At 35.5% G+C, this 24798-nt stretch overlaps 2 protein-coding genes across 8 annotated transcripts in view; one reads left to right on the top strand and one right to left on the bottom strand.

Annotated features, from left to right (window-relative positions):
• Positions 1-17239, top strand: part of KIF2A (kinesin family member 2A) — a 74016-nt gene extending 56777 nt beyond the window's left edge. For 3 of the 5 annotated variants that reach the window (XM_073905426.1, XM_025892328.2, XM_073905427.1), the window contains exons 16-21: positions 422-489; positions 3808-3921; positions 4813-4963; positions 6823-6924; positions 9569-9704; positions 11865-17239. In XM_073905426.1, coding sequence (XP_073761527.1) covers positions 422-489; positions 3808-3921; positions 4813-4963; positions 6823-6924; positions 9569-9704; positions 11865-11950 — 657 coding nt within the window. In that variant the 3' untranslated portion in view covers positions 11951-17239. The remainder of the gene's footprint in view (positions 1-421; positions 490-3807; positions 3922-4812; positions 4964-6822; positions 6925-9568; positions 9705-11864) is intronic. The other 2 variants (XM_025892326.2, XM_025892325.2) reach the window with 1 other exon arrangement.
• On the bottom strand, positions 15037-24750 carry DIMT1 (DIM1 rRNA methyltransferase and ribosome maturation factor). 3 transcript variants are annotated; one of them, XM_025892329.2, is made up of 12 exons: positions 24516-24750; positions 24119-24192; positions 22843-22929; positions 21639-21700; positions 21457-21550; positions 21322-21371; positions 20136-20259; positions 19909-20001; positions 19015-19079; positions 18375-18438; positions 17086-17192; positions 15037-15573 (listed from the first exon to the last, which is right to left on the bottom strand). In XM_025892329.2, the coding sequence occupies exons 1-12, from the start codon at positions 24592-24594 to the stop codon at positions 15531-15533; spliced, it is 942 nt and encodes a 313-aa protein (XP_025748114.1). In that variant the 5' UTR covers positions 24595-24750; the 3' UTR covers positions 15037-15530. The 3 variants fall into 3 exon arrangements, with proteins under 3 accessions (XP_025748114.1, XP_025748116.1, XP_073761529.1); XM_025892331.2 differs by having other exon boundaries at positions 24485-24736; XM_073905428.1 differs by lacking the exons at positions 22843-22929; positions 24119-24192; positions 24516-24750 and having other exon boundaries at positions 20136-20264; positions 21326-21371; positions 21639-21702.
• Positions 24751-24798: the final 48 nt, after the last annotated feature.

Here is a 24798-nt window from a genome sequence, read left to right as displayed (position 1 = left end):
AGTTTCTACCTTCAAATTCTGTCCTTTAGTTTAACCAGTGAAATTCCAGTTTTCTAATGAAGTTTTATTTGGCCTGTGTGACAGCAGCGGGGCTTGCCCTTAAGCAAAAAAACTGTTGTGTGGGGTGGGGAGGGAGTAATGGGAACACTCAGTGCTATTTCCTCCTAGGTGTTGACCTCCATTTTCTGTCTGATTTAAATCATTTTCTGGTGCTTTCAGAGAGTTGTTTATATTTTATGTGGCTTATAGTTATTATCTGATTGTGGGTGTGATATAGCAAATTATCTTGGAGTTTAGATATCACAAATTAATGTTAATTTTAAATAACTATTTTAAGATTAGATCTTAATGAGCAATATGTTGATAAGACTGTTTTCATCATTTATAACATTTTCTTTACCTTTGCATTTTTCTCCCTTAGATTGCCACAATCTCTCCAGGAATGGCATCCTGTGAAAATACTCTTAATACATTAAGATATGCAAATAGGTATGCCAAATAGTTACTCGGTTTGAAATTTGAGGGGAGTAGAGCAGTATTTAATTTGACTTAATACCTGACAGGATAACTTTTATTATTTTTTTTCAATTTTAAAAAATTTTTTGCATGTTATTCATTAAGATGATATGTAGAGTCATTTGGTCAAGTTTTGAAAATATATGGAAATGTTTTGGGTAATTTGGAAAGAGATTTAGATCTTTAGTAGAATTGGTCTTTCTATCCTAGAACACGATTACATTTTTCTGTTTCACCAAGTTATATTTCATATTTTTTTACTACATTTAAATCATGTAAATTTTTCCTATTATATTAAGAGTCTAAGTGAGTATAAGGGGACCAGTCTGTATTTTTTAAATTGTTTTATGTATTTTCTAAAAATTTTTTCTGATAATACTAAATGCCATGTGTGGGAAATCTGGGGTTTGAATAAGTAATGATAGCACATTTTTTTCTGGTGTTCTATATGAGTTACATTTTATTATTCATTGTCACTAGTGTTATAGAATTTAATGGACAATGATGTTATTACAAATGAAAGGACAAAAAGCATTATAAACTTAAAATAATTTATTCCTTATAGTCATGAAATCCCCTTGGAACTTTGGATTGTGATAGACAGATTTATATTTGTTCCATAAATTGTTCCTGTTGCTCTTGTTTTGAAAAAAATGATTTTGTAGTTTTCAGTTTCTCTTATCACATATTACATTTGTGATTTTAATTGTTAGAGATCAAATTCCTCTTTTTTTTAAAAACATTTGATTTTTATTTATTTGACGGAGAGAGTGACAGCGAGAAAGGGAACACAAGCAGGGGGAGTGGGAGAGGGAGAAGCAGGCTTCCCGCTGAGCAGAGAGCCCGATGTGGGGCTCAATCCCAAGACCCTGGGATCATGACCTGAGCTGAAGGCAGACGCTTAACGACTGAGCCACCCAGGCGCCCCTCAAATTCCTCTTTGTATAACATTTCTACTGTGGACATTCCCTTAATTTTGCCGAATACAAGTATTTGTCCTATTTATTTTAATGGCTATGGAAATTTTATTTTTAATCTTTTTTTATAAAACAGGAATACATATGTATACAGAGAAGTACTGAAAATATAGGTGAATAATCTAATAAATGTTTATATAGTGTAAATTCCTATCATCAGATTGGGAAATAGAACGTTTCTGCCTCTCTCGAAAGCTCCCCATATGTTCCCTCCTGATTACAAATCCTGAATAACATGTCCAAATCCATTACTCTCTCCCCCAGGGTAGACATTGCCTTGACTTCTGTGGCATAATTTTCTTGGTTTTCTCCTTCTTTTTAAAAATAGTTTTACCACCTATGAATGTATCCCTGAACAACATAGGTGGCTGTATTTGAACTTTACATAAATGGGGTCATACTCTTTTTTTCTTTTGTGATTTGATTTGTTTCAACTGAAGAGATTTTTTAAAATGATAGTAAAAACTGTTGGAAAGTATAAGCCTATTGACATTTTGCAAAAAGATATTAAAATAACTCCTTTAAAAATATAATGGAACTTTATTTCTATATTTAATCCTTTTTAAACTTTGAATTATGGGCTCTGAGCTGCAAATGTTTATGGTACTTTTAATTCATTTTTATAATGAACATTTTTGGTATGTGGGGTTTTTATCATTAAAGTGCTTCTTCAGATTGTTCATGGGAGAGATGAGCAACAGCCTAGCATAACAGAATATTGCCATGTTATAGAATTAAAACAGACAAGACCCCTCCATGTCTTCAGACTTGTAACTGCAAAGGAATCTCCCTAATGTGAAAATGCTGTATCTGGCCGTTCCTCTTGTTTATTTAGGTCCAAGTAAATATTTTAATTTATTATCATGTAATGTAATTCATCTGCAACATGACTAACCATCTGGGACAAATAATTCTGTCTTTTCTTTCCAAATCTCTAGGAATAAAGATTTTCAACCTCCCTTGATAGCTCATTTGAGGAATATAATTCGTGCATATAGTATTTACTGTTTTAATTGGACAAAAGCCCTTGGAATAGAGGAAAATATTAGCCTATTAGGGGCGGATAGGTTATCTAAATTAGGAGATTCTGATAGAATCCTAAATGGAGTTGGAATAAAAAGAATCACGTCAGTGTTAGAAATTTAGATTCTGTCAGTCTGTGTGGTAAATAAGCTTTCCAAAGTTGACTGTAAAGGATGAAGGGCGGCTGAATCTAGGATTGAACCTGGGTCAGCAGGCATTACCAATAGGTCAAAGAAAGAGTGTAAGTAGAAGAAATAAATTAGTTTGATCTACATGAAATTATCAGTTTGATCTGTATGACTGTCTATGACCCAACAAAACAGTAATTTCATTTAGATCAAATCTAAAAGAAGTAATGAGAAAAAGATGGTCAGTATATTGGATGCTTAAGTAACATAATGTTTGTACTCAAAGCTAGTTTTGAACCTCACACCACATTCTCACTGAATGACATTGAGTAAGATACTTTATTGCTCTGAACCAATTTCTCATCTGTAAAGTGGCAAAAAATAATATCACAGGATTGTTGTATATAATATAATGCCTAAAATTTACAATCATAATACCTAACATGTAGAAGTACATAATAAATACAGCTTACTGTTATGAAGTGGGATGACCCCAAGAGGAACGTAGGGACTCACAAAGATGGTGTCAGAAAAGCCATAGTTTGGTTAAATATAAATATCAGAGACATTACCAAAAGCAATTTAAATTCCATTGCTAAAGGGCTTTTCTTAACCAGGGTTCTTCATCTGAACCAAACACAGAAAACTATTTGAGGAACTGCTTTCTCATTTTGTACCATGGATGGAACCATTCTAGACGCATAGGAAAGAAATTAATTCATTACAAACAGTGGATGCCATAAGGACTTAATACTCTTGTGTTCTGTTTTAAAAGACTGCAAGAGTATTGAGGGCTCATTGATGCTAATAAAATATTTGCAGTATTGACTGCACAAGGAAATTTGATTACTTATCATGTAGCTGTAAAGGGGCATTTGAAATTTAGGGGATGGTCTGGTTAAACTTTTAGGAAGGATCATGAGAAAAGGGGAAAGTATACCAGAAAGGAAGGACTATGGACTAAGGAATCGATAGGACGGAAAAATTCGAAAGCTTCTTAAAATTGATTATTTTTAAAGTACTCTAAATACAGTAAGTCACAACAATGTTGATACCTTTTTTAAAAAAAATTTTAAACTGAATATGAAATAAAAACTTGAAATGTGCATTGCTGTCTTTACAAGAGCATTTTCTCTTAATTTGTTGCTGTTTTGGTGCTGCAGAGTAAAGGAGTTTGGAATTAGTCCATCAGACATTCCCTTCTCACAGGGTAGTGGCAGTCGCCCTGATCTCTCTCCTTCTTATGAGTATGACGACTTTTCTCCTTCGATTACCAGGTCTACTTCCTTCTATGCATAAGATGTTTATTTTCATAGTTTCTTTTGAATTGTGTTACATATAAATACTTCCTTTATACTTTTGTTCTGAGCCATTTTATTTTTCATTTTCATTTCATTTGGCAGGTGATGATTGTACTGCATGATCTTCATTTTTGTGTACTTTATTTATTTGCTTTAAAATGTTGATTTAGAATTCAAGCTTCCTGTTTCCCCTCATATTTTTAAGGATGATGTCATCTTTGCATATTTATGGTTGAAAGGTAAACGGTCTTGTTTAAAATGAGAAGTTTACCGTTATTCTTATGTTCTTACAAATTTCCTTGTCTGCAAGGAAATAACAAAGATCCTCTTGATTTAGAACATGTACCCTCCCACTGTGTAATCTGAAGTATAATAGTTAAACATTTTTTAAATGATAGAACTTTGTAACTTATAATCTTCATATATTAGAAATATGATTATTTCACATGTAGCTATTTTAATATAGAGCATTATAACAACTAAAAATCTACAAAGTATATTCAGTTCTCTGATTTTGGCAATAATCATTTATTGATCTAACTGCTGTTGTTAGCATTTTTCTGTTTATATAATTGCAAAAATAGTTTGTTTTTACTTTGAAATACTGAATCTACATACTTTTGCTAATTGTTATTATGCACAATAATTATCTTTGAAATAATTGTACAGTTACCTCAGTAAATTCTGAAAGTTCAACAGCCAAATATCCCTTTAGTCTTTATGCAGATTTCAGATAAACTTGATCTGGAAAGCTGACATCATCAGTCTTAATATGTTAATTGAATTGCCTTTTTATTGAATAGGATGGTAGTTTCTTGTTCCTCTGCATGTGTTTGTTAATTTTAGGTACCTCTTATGTATTTATAGGGTGAAAGAATTGACTGTGGATCCAACTGCTGCTGGTGATGTCCGTCCGATCATGCACCACCCACCAAATCAAATTGATGACTTAGAGGCACAGTGGGGTGTGGGGAGTTCCCCTCAGAGAGATGATCTGAAACTTCTTTGTGAACAAAACGTGAGTGACAATATAGTTATAATGACCTGATTTTAGTTCAGTTCATCAGTAGCAGAACTTAATGATTGAAAACTACCATCTACACCAGGGGTCAGCCGACTATACAGCCTATGAGCCAACCATCTGTTTTTATACTGATTTTCTAAAAGGTGAGGGAACTTGAGGTTCCTGGTTTAAAAGAAGAGTTCTAAACTTTGAACCATGGAAAATAAAAAAGTGAAAATGAGATCCCGGTCTTAGTCTATCTCCTATCCAAAAGTTTTGAAGGATGATATAGTTGCTTTTTGAATTCTTGAAACAAACCATGCACTGTACCTAGGTATGGTGCCTCTTAAGGATTTGGAAAACGAAAACAGGATAGGCCTCCTCTATAGCAGATCTTTTCCGTTTTATTCTTCTATCTGCCGGGTTGGGTCTTTGTAGAACTTTAATTTGGAGAGGTTGGCTAGGACCGATGCAGAGACTTAAAGTGTAACATCATGAGTTCTTGCAGCCTCCTCCATATTTGAGAATATGTGGGTTTCCCTGAATTTTTCTACTCCCAGGAACTATCCTGAGGTGGTTCAGCCTTAGCTTTTAGTTAAGTTTACTGGTGCATGTGTACCTTTTCTTACTGTTATATTAAAGTTTTAACAAGGTAAATTAGAATGGGTTAGTGTCTAAGACATGTCCTACAGATAAAACCAACACAAGTACACAAAGTAGAAGATAATAAAGAACATTAGCATTCCAGAAGTAGTTGTATAGACAAAAAAAGTATTCTAAGTAGACCACACGGAAGTGATAGGAACTTTCATAATATCTTAAAACAAAGGAAAGAGGACGTTCTGAGCTTGACAGGGAGGTGGGCAGATAAAATGAATAAAGTTGGTTGAGTGTGTTTATCGTATGATATATTGTATGCCTGCATGTCTTGAGAAAAACAGATGCTTGTTTCGCAAAGAAAAGATAGAAAGTTCTTTGGCCAACTTGATTATATATATAAACTTTTAGGGATGGTAGCATACTGATTGAAATCAAATGTCTACTTATACTATTTAACCAAAATCTGTACATACATATAGAATTGTGTATCTTGTTTGAAAAACATTGCTTTTTTACTTACATTTTATAAATCAATTTTAAGTAAACCTCATCTTAACTAAAGCCACATTTTGAGGAAATAAATCATTAGACGTTGGGGTTGGGAAAGAAGCTCAAAAAAGAAAGCAAGGCTAGAGAAATTTTCACTTGATGTAGGACTAAGAATATGTTATATTTATGTCTGTGGGTTTTTTGTTGATGAGGTAAAGTTGTCAATTGTCAATTAAGATTTCTGTAAAAACTGGCAAACATACTATATGGTGTAATTCAGAAATTAAGACTTAGTAAGAGTTGACACCTTCAGAACACTAATTTGATAGTCACAGTCATAAAAGATATCTTGAAATCTCTTTTCTGATAAAAGATATTTAAGACGTATATATGATATGGCTTAAATTATTAGTGAAAAGTAGACAATACTGAGGAAATATTTTAGCGTATTTACAGCCTGTATTAAATGTATTTTTGAAAAGTTGCATTATTCCAAAAGAGATTGTCTTTTTAGGGTAATTCTGCAGTAAAGCCTGGACTAAGTAAAAACTACTCCTTACTGATATGCTTAAATTTGGGCTGTCTTAATGAGTGTTACATCAAATACTTTTGACCCATAAAAAGAAGTTGTGGCTTCGCCTTTTATATTATATTTTAGTAGTCTTTATCTTGCAAACTTCCTCATTTTCTAAATGACATTTTTATAAATGATGTGGAAAAACTTTTGTGTAACATTTAAAATGTAAACTTTATGTCCTAATTTTTTAAACTATGTTCATCTTAAGGAAGAAGAAGTTTCTCCCCAATTATTTACTTTTCATGAAGCTGTCTCACAAATGGTAGAAATGGAAGAACAAGTTGTAGAAGATCACAGGGCAGTGTTCCAGGTAAAGTAAGACAGGACCTTTCATCAAAATATTTCTCTTAGAAAATTAAGAACTTTCATAATACTTTGAATATTATTCTAATGTAAAAAATTACCGCTGTGTGTATTGTATATGTGTGTTTGTAGGGTAGGGTATGTGTATGGGATATTTTGAACAGAAAATGAAGGGTGGTTACAAACAATGTTTCTTTTGTGCTATGATGAAAAGATCTAGTTCATTTACTACTGTTCTGCTTTATTTGCTTTTGTTAGTTGTCCATTTTTAGAGAAGGGTTGAACTTCTGCGCTCCCCCACCTCTTTCTCCATGTTAGGCCAGTTTATTTGACATCAGTAAGAAAAACTTCAAAGGGTTATCAGAACAGTTGAGGAAGGATCTTTCTTTGCAGAGGTGGAAGATTACTTTAGGAAAGGGAAGGTTATTACAGTGACAGATGAGTGAGGGGTGTTAAATCCCTGCCTGTCGCAGTAACTCGTGACATACTCATCCCATTGTACGTTCAGCCTATTAAAAGCACTGTATGATTTACTGTTTGATTTCCCTCACCTACCCCCTTTCTAACAAGAAAATATCCTGGAGAGGGGTGCCTGGGTGGCTCAGTTGGTTAAGCAACTGCCTTCGGCTCAGGTCATGATCCTGGAGTCCCGAAATCAAGTCCCACATCGGGCTCCCTGCTCAGCAGGGAGTCTGCTTCTCCCTCTGACCCTCTTCCCTCTCATGCTCTCTCTCTCATTCTCTCTTTCTCAAATAAATAAATAAAATCTTTAAAAAAAAAAAAAAAGAAAATATCCTGGAGAGTGATACTTACGAGGAAGTGAAGGTAACATTTAGACATCATTATGGAGACTATAAATATGTTCTGAGAAAAAGGTGAACAATAGCTCAGTCTTTCTGTTGACCTGTGTGCCTTCTCTGATGTTTGAGAAATATTTATTTGTAAACAAATATTAAAATGACTCAGCTGTAGGCCATTTAAACACCTGGATAAAAGGCTCAAAAATGTAAGAGAACTATTTATTTTATAAGTTGAGAATAGGATATACCCTCATTAAAACTGTTACAGTTTTGGGATGCCTGGGTGGCTCAGTTGGTTAAGCGTCTGCCTTCAGCTCAGGTCATGATCTCAGGGTTCTGGGATCGAGTCCCACGTCGGGCTCCTTGCTCAGTGGAGCCTGCTTCTCCCTCTGCCTGCTGCTCCCCATGCTTGTTCTCTCTCTATCTCTCTGACAAATAAATAAATAAAATCTTTAAAAAAAAAAGGAAAACTGTTACAGTTTTAGTCAAACCCTTATTATGAGAATATATTTAGAGGCCTGGGTGTTTAGATTAAATCAAGACAGGACACTTGTAATTTAAGTTGTCTTAAATTGTCTCTGTCCTTTTGGAGCAAGGTGTTTGTCGTATAAAGACTATCATTTCCCGCTCTTGTCATTTTATGATGAAATCTAAAAGGTCTTTGTTTTTTTGTCAGAACTGGTTATTTTTCAGTTTCAATCCAGTATTCTTTTTATAATTTGATTTATTGTTCCTCTGTACTGTGATCTGCCATTTCTCAAAATAGGGTTTTGTTTTAAAAGATTAAGTGGATAGCTAAAGAAAAAAAATACTGGGGTATGTATATGTATTTTAATTTATATATATATATATATGTAATTTTATAATAGATATCTATAGCTAATATCTGTTGCTAATTCAGCCTGATAATACATACTATAGTTATAATTAGTCTGGGCGCCTTGGTGGCTCAGTTGGTTAAGCGCCTGCCTTCGGCTCAGTCATGGTCCCCGGGTCCTGGGATCGAGCTCCACGTTGGGCTCTCTGCTCAGCAGGGAGTCAGCTTCTCCCTTTCCCTCTGCCCCCCCACTCATGTTCTCTCTCTACCTCAAATAAATAAAATCTTAAAAAAAAAAATTAGCTATTAAATTGTAATGAAAGCTAGAAAAACCTAACCAAAACCTCTTTAATTCAGAATGATCAGAACTTGTTCATGATCTGCGTGATTCATGACATTGCTAGGAAATGAAACTTATAAATTCCACATTATCTAAAATCACTTAAGAATGGTTTCCTTTAAAACATTTATGAATAGTAAGTAGCTACTATTTAGTGATATGTTTGACTCGTCCAAAATTGACTATCCATTGGTCTCTTACAGTTAAGATAATTTTGAAGACCTAGTGTTTAGAATTTAGGGTTAACCTTTGACCCAACTACTGTGAGGCCCCAAATGGATTTGTAAATTCTACATGATTTGCAAGTTCTGGGCTACCACAGACCTCAATAGATTGCTCCGTAGCTTTATTATACCATTCTTCCCCAACTTTAGGGGTAGCTACTTAAGTTTTGAGAATTACTGTGCTCACTGATTGATACGTGTTTGATTCATTTCCTTCCCCAAGCCCTTACCCAGGGTAAAGGAAAAGGAGAAAAATGAAGTTACCTTGCTTGGCTTATCATATTTGTGTTTGTGTTAGAATTTAAGGAAATATTTCTTAATTTTACTTTCTAAATAAAGATGTTTTATACTTATTAATATTTTAGAGAATACCATCTTAAGTATGCTTGAATATATTTAACATATATGAAATTTGTAAATTGGTTTCTTACAAAGAGGCTTATTGGATTGTTGAACTTTTGTCCTTTTAGGAATCTATTCGATGGTTAGAAGATGAAAAGGCTCTCCTAGAGATGACTGAAGAAGTAGATTATGATGTAGATTCATATGCTACTCAACTTGAAGCTATTCTTGAGCAAAAAATAGACATTTTAACTGAGCTGCGGGGTAATTCCTTTTTCATTTTAGTGCTTGAAATCTTCATCTTCGTATGTAATTGGTGGCAGGATTTCATACTACAAGAGGATATCCGAAATAAAAATTATGGGCACCATTTAATACATTTCCAGAAGTATAAAGACAGACTAGTCATTTTGTTTTTTGTAAAAAAGAAACATGGAGTATCCTTTCAAGTGCTCTTTAGTTGTCTTTTTCTTTTAGGCATTTGAAAAGATAAAAACATCTTATGATTAAAGAGGGAAAATGGATTTTAACAAATTTGTAAGTTTTATACACTCATTCAGATTTTTAGTTTGATAGGTCAGTGCTTGTCAGAATTATTTTGCTTAGATTAGGTCTATTCAGGACCATGCCTTCTGTAGCCTCCTATCTGCACCTGTGTCATGTCTTTCCTTTGAAGACTTGTTTTTAAAAAATCAGCGGGAAGGTTTCAAGACCTTGAACAACTCAAGACCTTTCAACAATTATTCTTCCTACTTTACGAATGGAGGGAAGCATGTGACTTACCCACATGCCATGTCTTTTTGGCTTTTTAAGTAGCTTATCTGTGTCGCTTCACATTCACATTTATTGTATGTACTTGTTTCTGAGGCATTGGCAAACTAGTTGTCTCCATTTATATGTGAATGGACATCTGTGTATGTGTACATGAAATGCAATGTGAAACCAGATTGAAATTGCTAGTTCTTAGCACCAGACTGGCTAATTTTTAAACTAGGTCCTTTGTGAAATTGGTTATTTGAAATCATATCGTATAGAGAGCCAGCAACGACTGTTTGCCCAATTCAGAATTGTTGGTACAAGTGTAGTTTCTAGAACTTACTTTTGTTTTTCATATTCTTCATATTCAAGCCTTGATTTAAAGTGTTTTGACCATTGTTCTTATCTGTCAGAACTCACAGGCAGCTTTTCTGTATGTATTTTACTCAGATCATAATGAACTGTAATTTTTTTCTTTGTAATATGTGGCATTCAACTTAGTTGTATCAAGTGTATCCATAACTTTGAAGAAATTACTTACTGTCTAGCTATTGTATTTTTTTAGGAAAAAAATTTTTTACTATCCAGAGATAATTTTGGTATTAACATAAGAAGTTTGAGAGTTTTTATCTTATATTAACAGGTATGAGATCCAGAGATCCTTAAATTTCTTTCTGAATTTCAGAAGTTAATTTTTTAAATATCATTGTTCTTTGGAAGAGGGGAAAGAAATTGAGATTCAAACTGATAATCTTTTCTTTTCTCCTTTGCACCATTAATACATTTTAAGTTGTGTAATTGTTGAGGGTGCTGTCCTGTGCATTGTACATTGCTTATCAGCATCCTTGGTCTCTATTGACTAGATGACAGTGGCCGCTAACCCAGTTGTGACAGTCAAAAAATATCTAGATATTATCAGTTGTCAGGGGGGGTGGTGGGGGAACATAACCTGTGGTTAAGAACCACTGTTATAAAAGGAGATGAGATATTTCTCATCTTCACAGCTGACTTATTTGCCTCTTTCAATTTATTTACCTAGTTCTTATTCTTATGGGACTCTGAATTAATACATAATAGTAGGAATTGTAAGACCAAGAAATATATTATCCTATAATCCCCCTTCGCCATTCCCTTTTACAATCCCTGATAAGGACAAAATGACATTTCTTTTTAAAAACTCAAACATCTTTGAAATTTCATAGCTTAAAAAGGTAAAACAGGCATCAGGAGTAGAAATTTCTTAATATTGAGGGAAGAAATGTCTACTTTACAGTTTAATAAGATTCGGAGGGGCTTAGAGATTCCTTAAAAAAAAGACTCACAGTGTTTTTTGGACATGACTGTACACATTTAACACACGTAGATAGCCTGTCTGTACTCCAAAAGGAATTCAAATAAACTAAAATTCAACACTGTAAAATGTGCCAAACAGAACAGAAACCTGTTGAAGATATAGAAGAAAGTTATTTTCATGAATCCTTAAATAATGAAACTTGCTATAATTGAGTATTGTGTTTAGTTCTGAGTTTCTGGACAACAGAGAACAAAAGGAAAAGTCCTGAGTGAATGCTATGAAGTAAGTCAGCTGACTAGATAGGACCCATGAAGTTGTATACTGTATTGCATGCAATGCAGTACTTATTCTCTTGTTCTTTTCTTTTTTCCAAGATAAAGTGAAATCTTTTCGTGCAGCTCTACAAGAAGAAGAACAGGCCAGCAAGCAAATCAACCCGAAGAGACCCCGTGCCCTTTAAATCAGCATTTGCTGCTAAAGGATCCCCAGAACCCACACTGCTGTAACATACAATGGTTCAGCTGTAAGGGCCATTTGAAAGTTTGAAATTTTAAGTGTCTGTGGAAAATGTCTTGTCCCTTCACCTGAATGACATTTCAATTTTGTGAAACACTCCTTTGTCTACAAAATGCTTCTAGTCGAGGAGGCACAACCAAGATTTGGGAATAGTGAAGCATTTTGTTTCATTTACCCAGATAGTGATTTACTTTTGGAGATCCTTGCCAATTTTATTTTCTGTATGAAGTAAGGTTGTGGACTTGATCCAGCGGTGAAGAGTAGGGGGAAGCCACAGCATTTCCTTTTAACTTGGTTCAATTTTCGTAGCAAGACTGAGCAGTTTTAAATCCTTTGCGTGCATGCATACCTCATCAGTGATTGTACATACCTTGCCCCCTCCTAGAGACAGCTGTGCTCACCTCTTCCTGCTTTGTGCCTTGACTAAGGCTTTTGACCCTAAATTTCTGAAGCACAGCCAAGATAAATTACATTCCTTAATTGTCATTGTAAATTACCTTTATTGTGTGTACATTTTTACTGTATTTGAGACATTTTTTGTGTGTGACTAGCTAATTTTGCAGGATGTGCCATATCATTGAATGGAACTAAAGTCTGTGACAGTGGACATAGCTGCTGGACCATTCCATCTTATATGTAAAGAAATCTGGAATTATGATTTTAAAACCAGATAATGTGGTTATAATTTTCTTAGCATTTTCTTTGTAAAGAACTAAAATATAAACTAGTTGGTGTATAATAAAAAGTAACAAAATTCTGAGAAGAGTTTTATCTTAGGATAATACATATATATGCAGTGTGTGTTCCAGTGTGGTATTAACAGGACTAATAGTGCAATTTGATCCTTACCAATACCATTACTTAAGTTAAAGTGTCCATTAGCACCCCAAAATGTACCTCCTAAATGTACTGATAAAGGAAATTGGCTTCTGATGCATGAATACTTACATGTACACTGAAAGTAGTCCATAATAGAACTGTTAGATTAAGCCAAGTGTAGACAGTACATAACTCCCTTGAGAAAGAATTAAGCTAAAAGAGGGTTGACTTTGCCTTAAAAGGCAGATCGAACCCAAGCCCCATCCATTACCTAATGTGTGATGTTTCATCATTATTTGGTGAGAATCACCAAATTCTCGCCAATAAATTGGATTAGGGTATGCTGCTTTTTAAATGGTGGCACTTATTTTTACAGATTGCTACTCCAAGGAAGAAAACTGGCCACTTTTCATGTAAATATTTTGTTAAAAGATTTATATATCTCTCTAGGAGTTTTCCCTTAGTTCCTAGGATAGAGTCCAGGAGTAGATTAACAACAAAAAGTCTCCCAAGGATGTCTTGTTTTGATTTACTCAAAGGAACTACTACTCATTCATTTGGGCCAAAGGGAAGCTATGAATAGAGAGTCACATGAGCCAGATTCCCTACTTCATTGTTCATAGAACCCAGAGGGTAGTTGTGGGAAATCCTAACACCATGGTGAAATGATCCTCTGTAAACTTGAAATCTAGAACAAATGTAGATTTTCACAATGTGCTTATTAATAAATGATATCTATGGAATGAGTTTTAGAGATAATTTACTTCAGTACAATCACCTTTGTTTTGGAAGGGACTCAGGTTTTCTTGCAGTTGTAAGATACGTTCTTTTGTGGTATTTCAAAGAGAAGAATGGAGCAGATACTATTGACCTTGCAGAGGTTGCTTAAAAATGTAGTTTTTGAGGCTAACCAACCTTCAGAGGGCAATAAAGAGATGAGAACTTGCTCATTTTAAAGCACAACAGATTACCCTTGATTTATTAATTAAATAAGATGGATACTATCTCTGGAAGGTCTTATATTCAAATATGCCGCCTTATACTATAATGGCTTCATTCTGATCAGTAGTCAAGGTCTTTAGAAAATTAGTACCAAAAAAGATCTTGGTGGTATAGTCCAAACCTTCAGTTTTACAGATAGGGAAAACTGAAGGCCAGAAAAGGGACTAAAACTCAGTAGTTCATAGGGGAAGAGGAAATAGAGGGAAAGCTGAATTAATTCTTAAAATTTTCCTATAAGTCTAGAGATGGTACAAATGAATTTTGCAAAGTAAGTAGTTTTGTGATATTAAAAAAACCTACTCTTGAGGTATATTTAATATTTATGTAACAAAAGTGGCTTGATGCAGCTATTATTTAAAGAATAATGAATTTTTTGGATCTGGGTTAAACATTCTCAGATTTCTTGAAAGCTGATATTCCTATTAATAAGTAATTATTTTATTTATATAGGAGTGTTTTACTATATCACTTTGAAGCCAGATTTCAAAAAAAATCTGTTTAGGTAAACAACTTCCTTCCTAGGTTTTCTCAGTGTACCTTTGTTAAAATAATTTGGAAGCAGTCTTTCTATTAAGTTAGGTTTTTTAAAAGTCAGTTATCAATTAAGATATTTTTATTAATTTCCTTATATAAATAAAATAATCAGGTACTATAATTCTTTATTAAAGGACATTAACAACGCTTAGTATTATATTGATAATGATTTAAACATAGTAGCTAGTTAAGACTTGTTTAGGGCATCTATTGACATTGTCAACCAGCCATTTTAAAAATAGCTTAAAACTAAGCATCAGTATATGAAAAGACACTGGAACTTTTAGTTTTCCCGAAGTCACATGAATACTGAGAGCCTCTAGTTATGAGAAAATGGCTGGTTGAGATGTTTATTTGTTTTAAATAAGTTGAAGGGCAGAATTTGAACTGTAAAGCCAGTTTTGATTTACAAAACCCTTTGAAATTCTGTTAAATCTGTGGCTTTCCCCAAGAAAAAACATACTATCATCTTATAGTTCATTTCATTCTAGTTGAGCATCCTCATTTCAGTTAAGGAACCATGCCCAGAAGTCATGTGCCTGGCACCACCGCATGGTGGCGGTAGCGGACTCACGTTTATCCAGAACCTGATGGAGCCTATGATGCTACAGGACAGCTTAAAGGCATAGGCAGTGAGTGAAAGAAGCTGTGTAAGATAAAGAGAAGAAACGAGAGAAGCAAAATAAGCAGTTGTTTTATTGTGCACATGAATAAAAAGAAATCGTATGGGAAATATGTGACTGAGTTAAGCATATTTTAACTTTTTTACTATTTGAGGGACAAAGGCCCACAGAGGTCCTCATATAATATATAACAGAAAATAGAACAGTAACATCTTTATACAATAACCTGTTAGAAATGATAAGTTTAAGTGTAAAGTTGTGCGTGCCTGCGGCTCTTCAAGATTATCATGCATAGATTGGACCCTGCCCTATGTTAGATATTAAAAACACACCACAACCAAAAAACACTTGGGTACTTAGAATTGACTGACTTACTACCATAAAAATTCAGAGTAATAAATGGTGACAGTAGTAGTATTAAGTCAGAAATAGTCAAGCACATAGTGTTCCAGTGAAGCAAAGGCATAGTTCATCTTCTCAAATTATTAAAAATATATAATTCCAGTTTCTTGTTCTTGAGTTTGGAAAATTCTGTTTTCCAGATACCTAAGAAAAATGTATACCTTCTGCATTGAATCCATGTAGCAATCTGAAAAAAGAAACCAAAATGAGATGGTATTGAAAGGTAATTTATTGCATATAACAATGCATAGTTCCTATACCACGAATTCCAAAACAAACACATCAGCAAACCTCTGAAGCCCACCACTCCTAACACTAGTCATTATAGAAACTTTATTCTTCAATTAAATTTGCAAGATATATATTGGTTAAAATCACATTTTCTTGCCTCTTTTGTCACAGCCTATGTGTCTTAAGTTATGGTGAATTTGACCAAATTATCTTAGACCTCTATTATCCAGACGTAAGAGCTCATTGGCGCTTGTTCTATTTCAACATGGTAAGTGAACAAGAAGCTGTTTGGAACTAGAGACAGAAGGAAAATGAGCAGGTAATCTTAATGTTCATTTTTCCCTCTCTGGGCTCACTATTACTCACGTTCCCTTTTCTCTCCATACCTTTGTACCTTTTGGATGCTAAGTAGCAAACTGCATATGCTTAATAACCTTGAAGAAATTTGGTGAGAATTAAAGAAAGTAAGATGAAATATTTCTATTTAGACCCGAGATGATTTTCAGGATGGCCCACAGGAACAGCTGAAGATGGATTAGAATGTTTGAAAAAGGAAGATAGGTACTTATGAATGATGTTCAACTCCTAGGATTAACCTCTGATGAAGACTCAGTAGTACTGCTAGCCTGCCAATATAAAATATAAAATATAAACCCCATCTGTCTTATATGGAACTGTGCTGCCAGCTTAGAAAAGTCAAACCAATTACTTTTATAACAATCTACCCTCATTTTTTATTCAACTCCTAGAACAGGGATGTTGTAAACATGAAGCAACTAAATAGGCAAAAACTGTTCAGTAAGTGATGGTTTATTAGGAAATCAAAGTGTTAGTGCTTAAAAACAGTATAGGTAATTGAAGGCTTATTCTGCTTTCATAAGACTAACTTGCTTAATTCAAGGAAAACACATTTTGGTCTGCACTGCCCCATTAATTATGACACTCTTCTTTTATTATAGGTGTGTAGAACTTGCCTCAGTCTACAAAATAACTATATTATTAAACCAGTTAGAACTGAAAACCAGGTATGATTGTAATTGACATTATTTCATGTGTAGGATCTATTTAACAGTAACTCTTCCCAATACAGAAAAAGAATGAGATTCAACGACATGTATTATGCTGCTTCTACCTTACAGGCTACTTTGAAGACACACACTATTAAGACTACCTATGAATGGGATTTGGGGGAGGAGGCTGAAGGGGAGGAGCACACATACTACAACACACACTGACACAGAGGCTATCTTCAGGCTCGGACTGTTCTTTATTACTGTTCTTAAAATGTTCATTCTGCTGCAGCTAACTAGCCTCCATCTTCTACACCAAATACTATTCCATACTATGGAAGTGCTATGCAATAACCCCAGGTAGCACCTTATACCGCTTAAAAGCCTTTAAATCTCTAATCGGAAGGTGTCACAGTAAAGAAATGTAAACACTTAGGAAAAAAGAACAATGTAATTACCTGATGAAGTCATCTATGTCCATGGAACGGGCCCGCTTGTCACTAAAACCTGTGCTGGTTAGGATTTGCTGTATTTTATCTGCTATGCTGAAATATTCTGGTATTATCTATCAATATAAGATTCATAATAAATGAACAACATATCTTTAATGAAGTCACGTTGGCTCTTTTTTGTTTTTTTAGTCCAGTAACTGATAAAATAGTCACCTTTATCTGCTCACAGCAGTTTGAAAAGCCTATTTTTGCAGATCAGACTTGGACCTCTAATTAGTTAAGTGGTTAATCTTCAGCACATACCAAATACTCAGAAAACTGAATGAGTTAAACTTGTATACTGCCCTTTTTCTTAAAAATTCTGAAATACTTAACAGTTTCAGGAGTAAGGTACTTCATGTCAAAAAATAATTAAAGCTATAAACTGAATTTTATAGCAACTGTTACTCCTTTAAAAATATCTCAAATTTTCTTGGCACAAATTTAATTTTATCAGCCACTTTTTCTCAAAGAGATGACCTCCAATCCTGGGGAATATTAAATATTTCATACCTCACATCCTTCCTCCAAAGATTTTTCTTAATCCCGTTTAATATTTTCCTACCTAGGCAGTTGTTTGATGACTTTGCCCATAAAAAAGAAAATGAAGGTAGCAAAATGATATATTAAACCATATAAGATCTGAGTCAAAAAATGCAATGGAAATTTGCTCTTATCTTTCTGCTCTGTTTAATTAATTTGAAAGAACTAAAAAGTTATCAGACATCACAGTTATGTATATGGCTATGTGTATGTGTGCTGACACACATACAAAATTGGTTAAAGAAAATGCACAGATAATAAAGAGGCATGAGGCTTACAACAAAAAATCTATTCAGCCTATAATTATTTCAATTTCTGAGTATTAAAAAAAGTTACTGAGAAAATGGTAACTTTAAATTGAATTGCCACATGAGCAACAAGGCAATTCAGAGCATAGCAAATGGTACATAATTTGAGCTGAACAAGCTACACATGCCTAAAGCTTTGGGAAAATTATGACTCAATTGAATCTCTTTTTATGTCTAAAAACAACTGCCTAGTTAAAGAAGCTCAAGTGGAGTAATCAAGGCCACTTGGATCTATTCCAAGAATACACAGTAGTATTGACCTATTAGAGTTCAAGTTAAGGTTGTGCTAGTTACACATCACTTTTAAAGATCAAGTGATGATAGATGAAAAAGAATAAGAAGTGGGGAAACATTTTAAAACAACAAATCGGAACCACAGAGACAACAGAAATATTTTTTGCTTACAATATTATGGATCGAACAGTGAATTCTGTAGTTTTTTTCCAATAGCTGTTGTACTGCGCTTGACCTATAGCATAAAGAAGCGACATTGCTATTATTCCAAAATCAAAGATTATAATTTCCTTTCAGTTTATTATAAAGTAAAATGTATGCTCCATGTGGTAAAATTAAGGGACTAAAAGGCGTTGAATACTAAGAAACAATCACAAACTAGTTATATTTGAAAAGTAAAGTTCTAATAAAAATCTCTGAAATTCTTAACATCACCTAAATTCAAAATACCACCTAAAAAAAAAAAAGTGAAATAATGGCTTTCAGAACCTCTCTTTTGCCCTTAGGCTTCAAACTGCTATTTAAAAATATTTCCAAGTTAATAAAATTGCATGAATTTTTCACAAGTGTTGAAAGGAAAAATGAGACAATGTGTGGTTTTTGTTTTTTCCCGTTTTGCCAAAAAACCTGATGTAATTCCAAATTCCAGGAACTTTCTTTGTTAAATTTTTCTGCCCCCCCAAAGTACAAAGTTAGTGAAAAAGGAAAAGTGTGTCTGGACATGGGTAGTCTTTATGCTTTAGGGTATTTGTTCAGGATAAGTTCCTACAGCACCGGTCCTTCATATATCATAAATGAGTAAAATACTCACTTAAATGCAGCAGAGAGTGTCTTGTTTTTCCTAACGAAGGTGATCCTTACTAGGCCATCCCATTCCTGAAACAGAAGATGGATCATTTCTTAAAAATATCAAACCTTGCCTATGTCTCCTAGGTATTATTTTGTCTTTTAATATATAAAACTGAAAGAACCTTCTGGAGTGATGAAAATGTTCTGTATCTTGATCTGGCTGACCCATGCAAAAAATAAGATATGTACTTGATTTTTGGCACTTTAGTCCACCTTACTGAAAATTTTATCCTCAATTTTAAAAATTAGAAAAAAAAATTGTTCCACATCTGAACAAAGAACACTGACATTTATTGAAATCAAAGTACCATTTTCAAAAAACATAATTCAAAACAGACATGATTTAATAGCCTATGCAACATACCTAAACCACCCTGTAGGAGTAACTAACAAACCACTCCATTACCAGGAGTACTGACCACACAAGTAATCATGTTTTTATCCAGAGACTGCAGTATGGATTTACATCAAGTGATGCAACTTCTCTTTTTAAATTGCAGAAATAGGAATTATGATTAAAAAGTGTTATTCATAATATTGCTCTAACAACTACATTTTATCTTGTTTCCTAAGTCGTACTCAGATAGATACATGCTTCTGTAGCCATACTTGATAGCAAAATGCAAAGGCATTCCAAGCTGTACTTTTTGCAAACATTTTCCATGCTTTTTTGTGCTCTTCACAATGATCTTACATCCAAATATTCCATCTACTCCCAGCATAGGGATGTCATCATTAGCATTTTCGTGTCTGGACATTTAGGTTAACTCAGTATTTTTCTGCTGCTAGAGACATACATCTTCCAGCTTGGTCTTTTTTCCTCCTTTACTTAACGACTTTAGTACTTTAACCTCACCTGAAAATTGATAGGTGGTGGTGGATTCTTAGGTTCTATTCTTACAACACTGGATTCTACCTTGGGTGGTGGCCTGAAGTTATTCTTTCCAACCTGTTTATCAGAAAATAAGGAGTCCTCTCAAAAAGAGTTTTAAATTTAGTAATCAAATATGCTTTCCTCACAGAAGGCACAACTAGATGCTCATGGATGAGGTAAGCCACATTATTTCACTAACAGTCACTTACTTTCATCAGATGGTCCACACGTGCTAAGAGCTGTGTATTGATTGAGAGTCTGCAGTATAATTTATCTCCAGGCTTTGCAACTAGTCGGAGAGCAAATTCTCTTTGAAACATAAGTACAGCACATCTGAAGAGAGAGTAGAAAAGGAATAAGGAAAATGGTTACTTTTAACTATAAATTATTTCAACTTCAATTAATTTTCTTGGGTGGGAAATAGAACAAAGCAGTATCTGTGGTTAAGGAGAATTCGTTCAGCTGATTAGAAGGCAGAACACTTTCAGCTTTAGCTTTATTACCACAAAATGAGCCAGCTGGCTTTTCATTTTATAAGGGCTACACCACTAACTCTTTGCACATGTAAGCCCTCTGTGTTCAGATGAGAAAGCAGTTCAGATAAGCACTAGTCCATTATCCCTTCTAGGGGAAAAAAAACAAAACTCAAACAAAATTAGCTCGGCAGCCCAATGGTATTTATGGGGAAGAAAACACCCTAATGGAAGAGCTGGGGCAAGAGAGACAGGTTTTGACACTGGTGTCCTGATTTCCCAAGTTAAGGAACGTGGACGTTGGAAAGCAATGCAGAGGCTTTTTGGAGACTCTTGAATAGGAAAAGAGCATCTTCAAAGCTGAGCTTTGACTTTGAAACTTTTTTGACAACGAGTCATACTAAGAAATACATTTGACATTGCAACCTACGCCACAAATATCTGTACATATATGTGTTTATGTAACTTAAGCAAAAGTTTCACAAAACTGTAATCACCTGGGCTACATACAATGAATGCCCTCTGATATACTCTATTACATGTCATTAAAAAAAATGGTCACGACTCAGTAAATTTATAACCAGTAAGGGGTTTCTGAATTGAGTTTGAAAACCCCTGTTACATAATGTGCCTAGTGACTAGTTCTGAGGCTGTTGAGACGTAAGGTAATAAAGAGTCTGACCTGGACTAATGGCAAGAGTATTAGAAAACAGGGAAAGGCCATTTGGTCTCAGAAGCAGGACTTACACTGTACCTCCCCCCGAAACTGTCAAATGAATAAAAAGAGAGAAAGACCTCCACACAAATAGGTATTTTCTACAAAACACATTCTCCAATAGTTTTTTAATTGAATTAACTATCATCTTTGGCTGTCTGTTCACGGCCTAAAATTTGGTGGTAATTTTGGTCTTTTGTCACAAACCTGAAAAAAGGTCGGTGCAGCAACAGCTTGAAGACAAAAGGGGAAGAGATCTGTAAGAGAATTAACTAGTTATTTCTGGGAAAGACACATCACAGAAACATTTTGTATAATGTTCCCAACAATTTGAAAACATACCTGATATGGCAAATTTGCCACACAAGCATCAAAGAATGGTAGATCTGTTTTCAACACGTCACCCACCAGTACTTGAAGTTTGCTGGCCAGAGGCCTAATAATAAGAAAAATAGCAATTAAAAATGAGCACTGTTTCATGAGACTGAAATGCACTTTAATTCTTCATGCATACTCATACTCACGTGCCCTGAACTCTTTTGTGAAGTTCTGCTACTAGCCTTGGGTCAAGTTCACAGGCAATTACCTATATTAAAAAAAAAAAAAGTATTTGGGGGTTAATTATGGAGCATAAATCTTGTTATCTCAATCCTAACTCTTACATGGTTAACATGAATCAAACTTTTTTCACCAATTCTACCTCCAATTTTCCTTCAATTCTACTCTACCATTTCAAACAACAAAGAACACCATCGGAAAAACAGACTCTGCTCTGAGTGGCCCCTGTTCAAATGGCTCCCACTCTTACTGGGCTCTGGTAAGGCAGTTCCCTCCTTGTTCCCCTTGAGGCCTTTGGATGGTAACTGTTTCCTGCTGTCGCTAGCCCATGGGTATTCCAGTAATGCCTACTGGCTCTCCTAATCCCATTCCTACATTCTGGATCCATTCAACTGGAAACTGGGTCAGCCACACATACAGAAGCTACCAGCAGCGGCCAAGCGGCATCCCAATCTCATGGTGCAGCTCTTTAGATCTCCTCCTCTAGGTTCCAATACTCCAGCCTCATTGCTTTGTCCCCCTGAGCCTAGAGATGGTAGCTCCTCTTTGTAATTATTATTTTGGGGCTACTTCAGTGTTCCCATTTTATTCTTTTAGTCATCTAACAACAACGTAAACAACTCCCTATATTAAATGCCCTGTACTGAAAAATCGAATGTGGTTTCTGTTTTCCCGATTAATACATCCCATATTCTCTTTTTCGTAATCCATTTTTTGAAATGGAGATACAGTTGACATTATAACGTTATATTAGTTTCAGGTGTACAACATAACATGTACATACTACAAAATACGTATATATTGTGAAAAAGTCTAGTTAGCATCCATTGCCACACATATTTATACATAAAATATTAAAATTTTGTCTTGTGATGAGAACTTTTAAGATCTACTCTCTTAGCAGCTTTAAAATATACATATGATACTGTTGCTAACTATAGCGACCATGCTGTAAATTCCATTCCCAGGACTTACTCATTTTATAACTGGAAGTTTGTATTTTTGACCACTTTTATCCATTTTGCCCATATTTGTTAAGATAAAGCTGTTAGCAAAGTATCAAGGGTTGCTGTTAAAGAACAATTAATTAAAATAGATTTCTATTTGTAAACCAGGTGAGCTTGCTCACATAGTCATTTCTGATACCAAAACACAAAATTCCCTTTTTACCTTTTTAGCCTTTTCTAGCAACTTTACAGTCATATTGCCAGTTCCGGGTCCAACTTCCAGCACCACATCAGTTGGTCTTAAGGCAGCCTGCAAGCAAGCACAACCACTTTAGCTTTACTGGCACATCTGAGCACGTCATTTATTTTACACACTTATTTACACATTTATTTTACCTTTGCTCAAAAGCACGTGGTTAAAGCGATCTTATTCTGACTCCACTTCTGTGAGATTCCTTCATGATCTACGTGCTTGACAAAACTTTCTCATAACATTAGGCGCAAGTGGAAATCTGGCATCTCTTCTAAGCTGGGGCAATAGTTGGGAGTCAGAAAACTTTAGGAGTCAGAAAAGCAGGAATAGCAGTTCTTTCTGGGAATGGCTTTCTGTCTTCTACCTCAGAGATGATTCCAACAGCATCTTTTTACCAACTCTTATTATCAGTAAGCTCAAACAAGAAAGGACTGCATATGATGATCTTGCCTGAGAATCACAGCATGTTGTGCTGGGATTTCTCAATTTTCAACCCATGTATGGTTTCAGGGATAGGAATACCTAGAAATTGTACACAAACCCGGGTGTTTGCATGGTACAAAGCTGCCGCGTTCTGCGTGCACAGCTTTCATCAGATGCTCAAAGGAAATCCATGAGCCAAAAAGGTTAAAAAATTAGGCCCTCGTTTGGCAAACAACATTACGTCAAGATGACATAGTCTCTAAATATGTAATGTTCTCTCTACGGCTCCAGGATGCCTCCTTTGTAACCGAGAATGTAATCTGTACCACATAGATTTCATGTTAAGGTACTCAATCATCCAGAACAGTAAGAGAACATCCATTACCCATGCCAGAAGAATACTCGGAAGGGTTTATATGAGGCACTGGATTGTACCATGTAAGTTTCTCTGTGGAAAAAAACTTCCTAAGCTGTCATTATGACATCTTTTTAGGCTCTGGAGTAAATAAAAACTAACAGTGATAGATGGTGTCTAGGAAAAAAGTGATTAGGAATAGAAAAATAATCTGGAATTGAACAAGTACCAAGGTCCAGCTACGAAGTAAATAATCTACAGAAAGATTTGGAGCCTGGGGAAACTCAGACCCACAGAATAAAGCAAATCACGCCAAGGTCAGCCTATGAATCCCAGACAATTCTTCAATTCATTCTACAGATATATAGAGAGCATCTATTTTGCGACAGACATCCTCTGTGCGCTGAAGTATTCCTAAGAACAAAATCAATAACCCAACAACTCTCTCCTTTTCTCTTCCACACCCACCTTATCGATAATGCTGTTAACAATGAGAGGATTTTTCAAAATGTGCTGCCCAATCCCCGTGTTGAACATGAGTCCTGGAAGAAAACACGAAAGAGCCTTAATTTCCCAAGGAAAAGTAGACCTGAGACCGTTCCAGAGAAAGCAGGGTGGCTGGGGTTAGATCTCTGCACCGAGAGCCACCATCGAACGTCACGCTTGGAGCCGAGGTGACACACTGCCTTAAGTCCACCCCTCCTGCAGGAAAGGAAGGCAAAGGCGGCGCAAGGCCTGCCGCCGGCGACCCGCGAGCGCCGCCGCCACCGGCCTTACTGTCCCGGCCCAGATCTGGGTCCGTGTCCCCGAACAAGTCCTGCCGGATGATCAGACCTGAACACAGCCCCCTCCTGGCTGTCCCCACCTCCCGCGCTCTTCAGCTCCCGGCTCTCTTTGAGCCGCTCGCGACGGCGACCGCTCGTCCCCGACTTGATCTTCGGCATCACCGCGGGCTCAGACGCACGGGCTTTGGAGAGTAGAGGGGACCAAAGACGGCTACCCAGCACCACACGTGGGAACTTCCACCCCGGAACTGCCAGCACCACTCCTCGCCACGCGGGGGAGAGGCTAGGGCCCAGCCCCCGTTCGCCGTGGGCTCCGCCCCCAGAGAGGGGACCGACCTTGGAGCCCCGTGGCCGCCGGGAATT

Source organism: Callorhinus ursinus, unplaced genomic scaffold (assembly GCF_003265705.2).
Source record: "Callorhinus ursinus isolate GAN/ISIS: 27379988/994484 unplaced genomic scaffold, GSC_fseal_2.0 scaffold23, whole genome shotgun sequence".
NCBI classification, from domain to species: Eukaryota; Metazoa; Chordata; class Mammalia; order Carnivora; family Otariidae; genus Callorhinus; species Callorhinus ursinus.
Note: the sequence above shows the minus strand (reverse complement) of the source record. Positions and strands in the feature narration are given on the sequence as shown.

Excerpts from the sequence above, each read along its gene's own strand:
- DIMT1 (XM_025892329.2), bottom strand. The coding sequence starts at position 24,594 with ATGCCGAAGATCAAGTCGGGGACGAGCGGTCGCCGTCGCGAGCGGCTC. Across the intron at positions 20,002-20,135 it reads GTGTGGACCATCTGATGAAA|GTTGGAAAGAATAACTTCAG; the intron begins GTAAGTGACTGT and ends TCTGATAAACAG. Across the intron at positions 18,439-19,014 it reads ACACTCTCTGCTGCATTTAA|GTCAAGCGCAGTACAACAGC; the intron begins GTGAGTATTTTA and ends TTTATGCTATAG.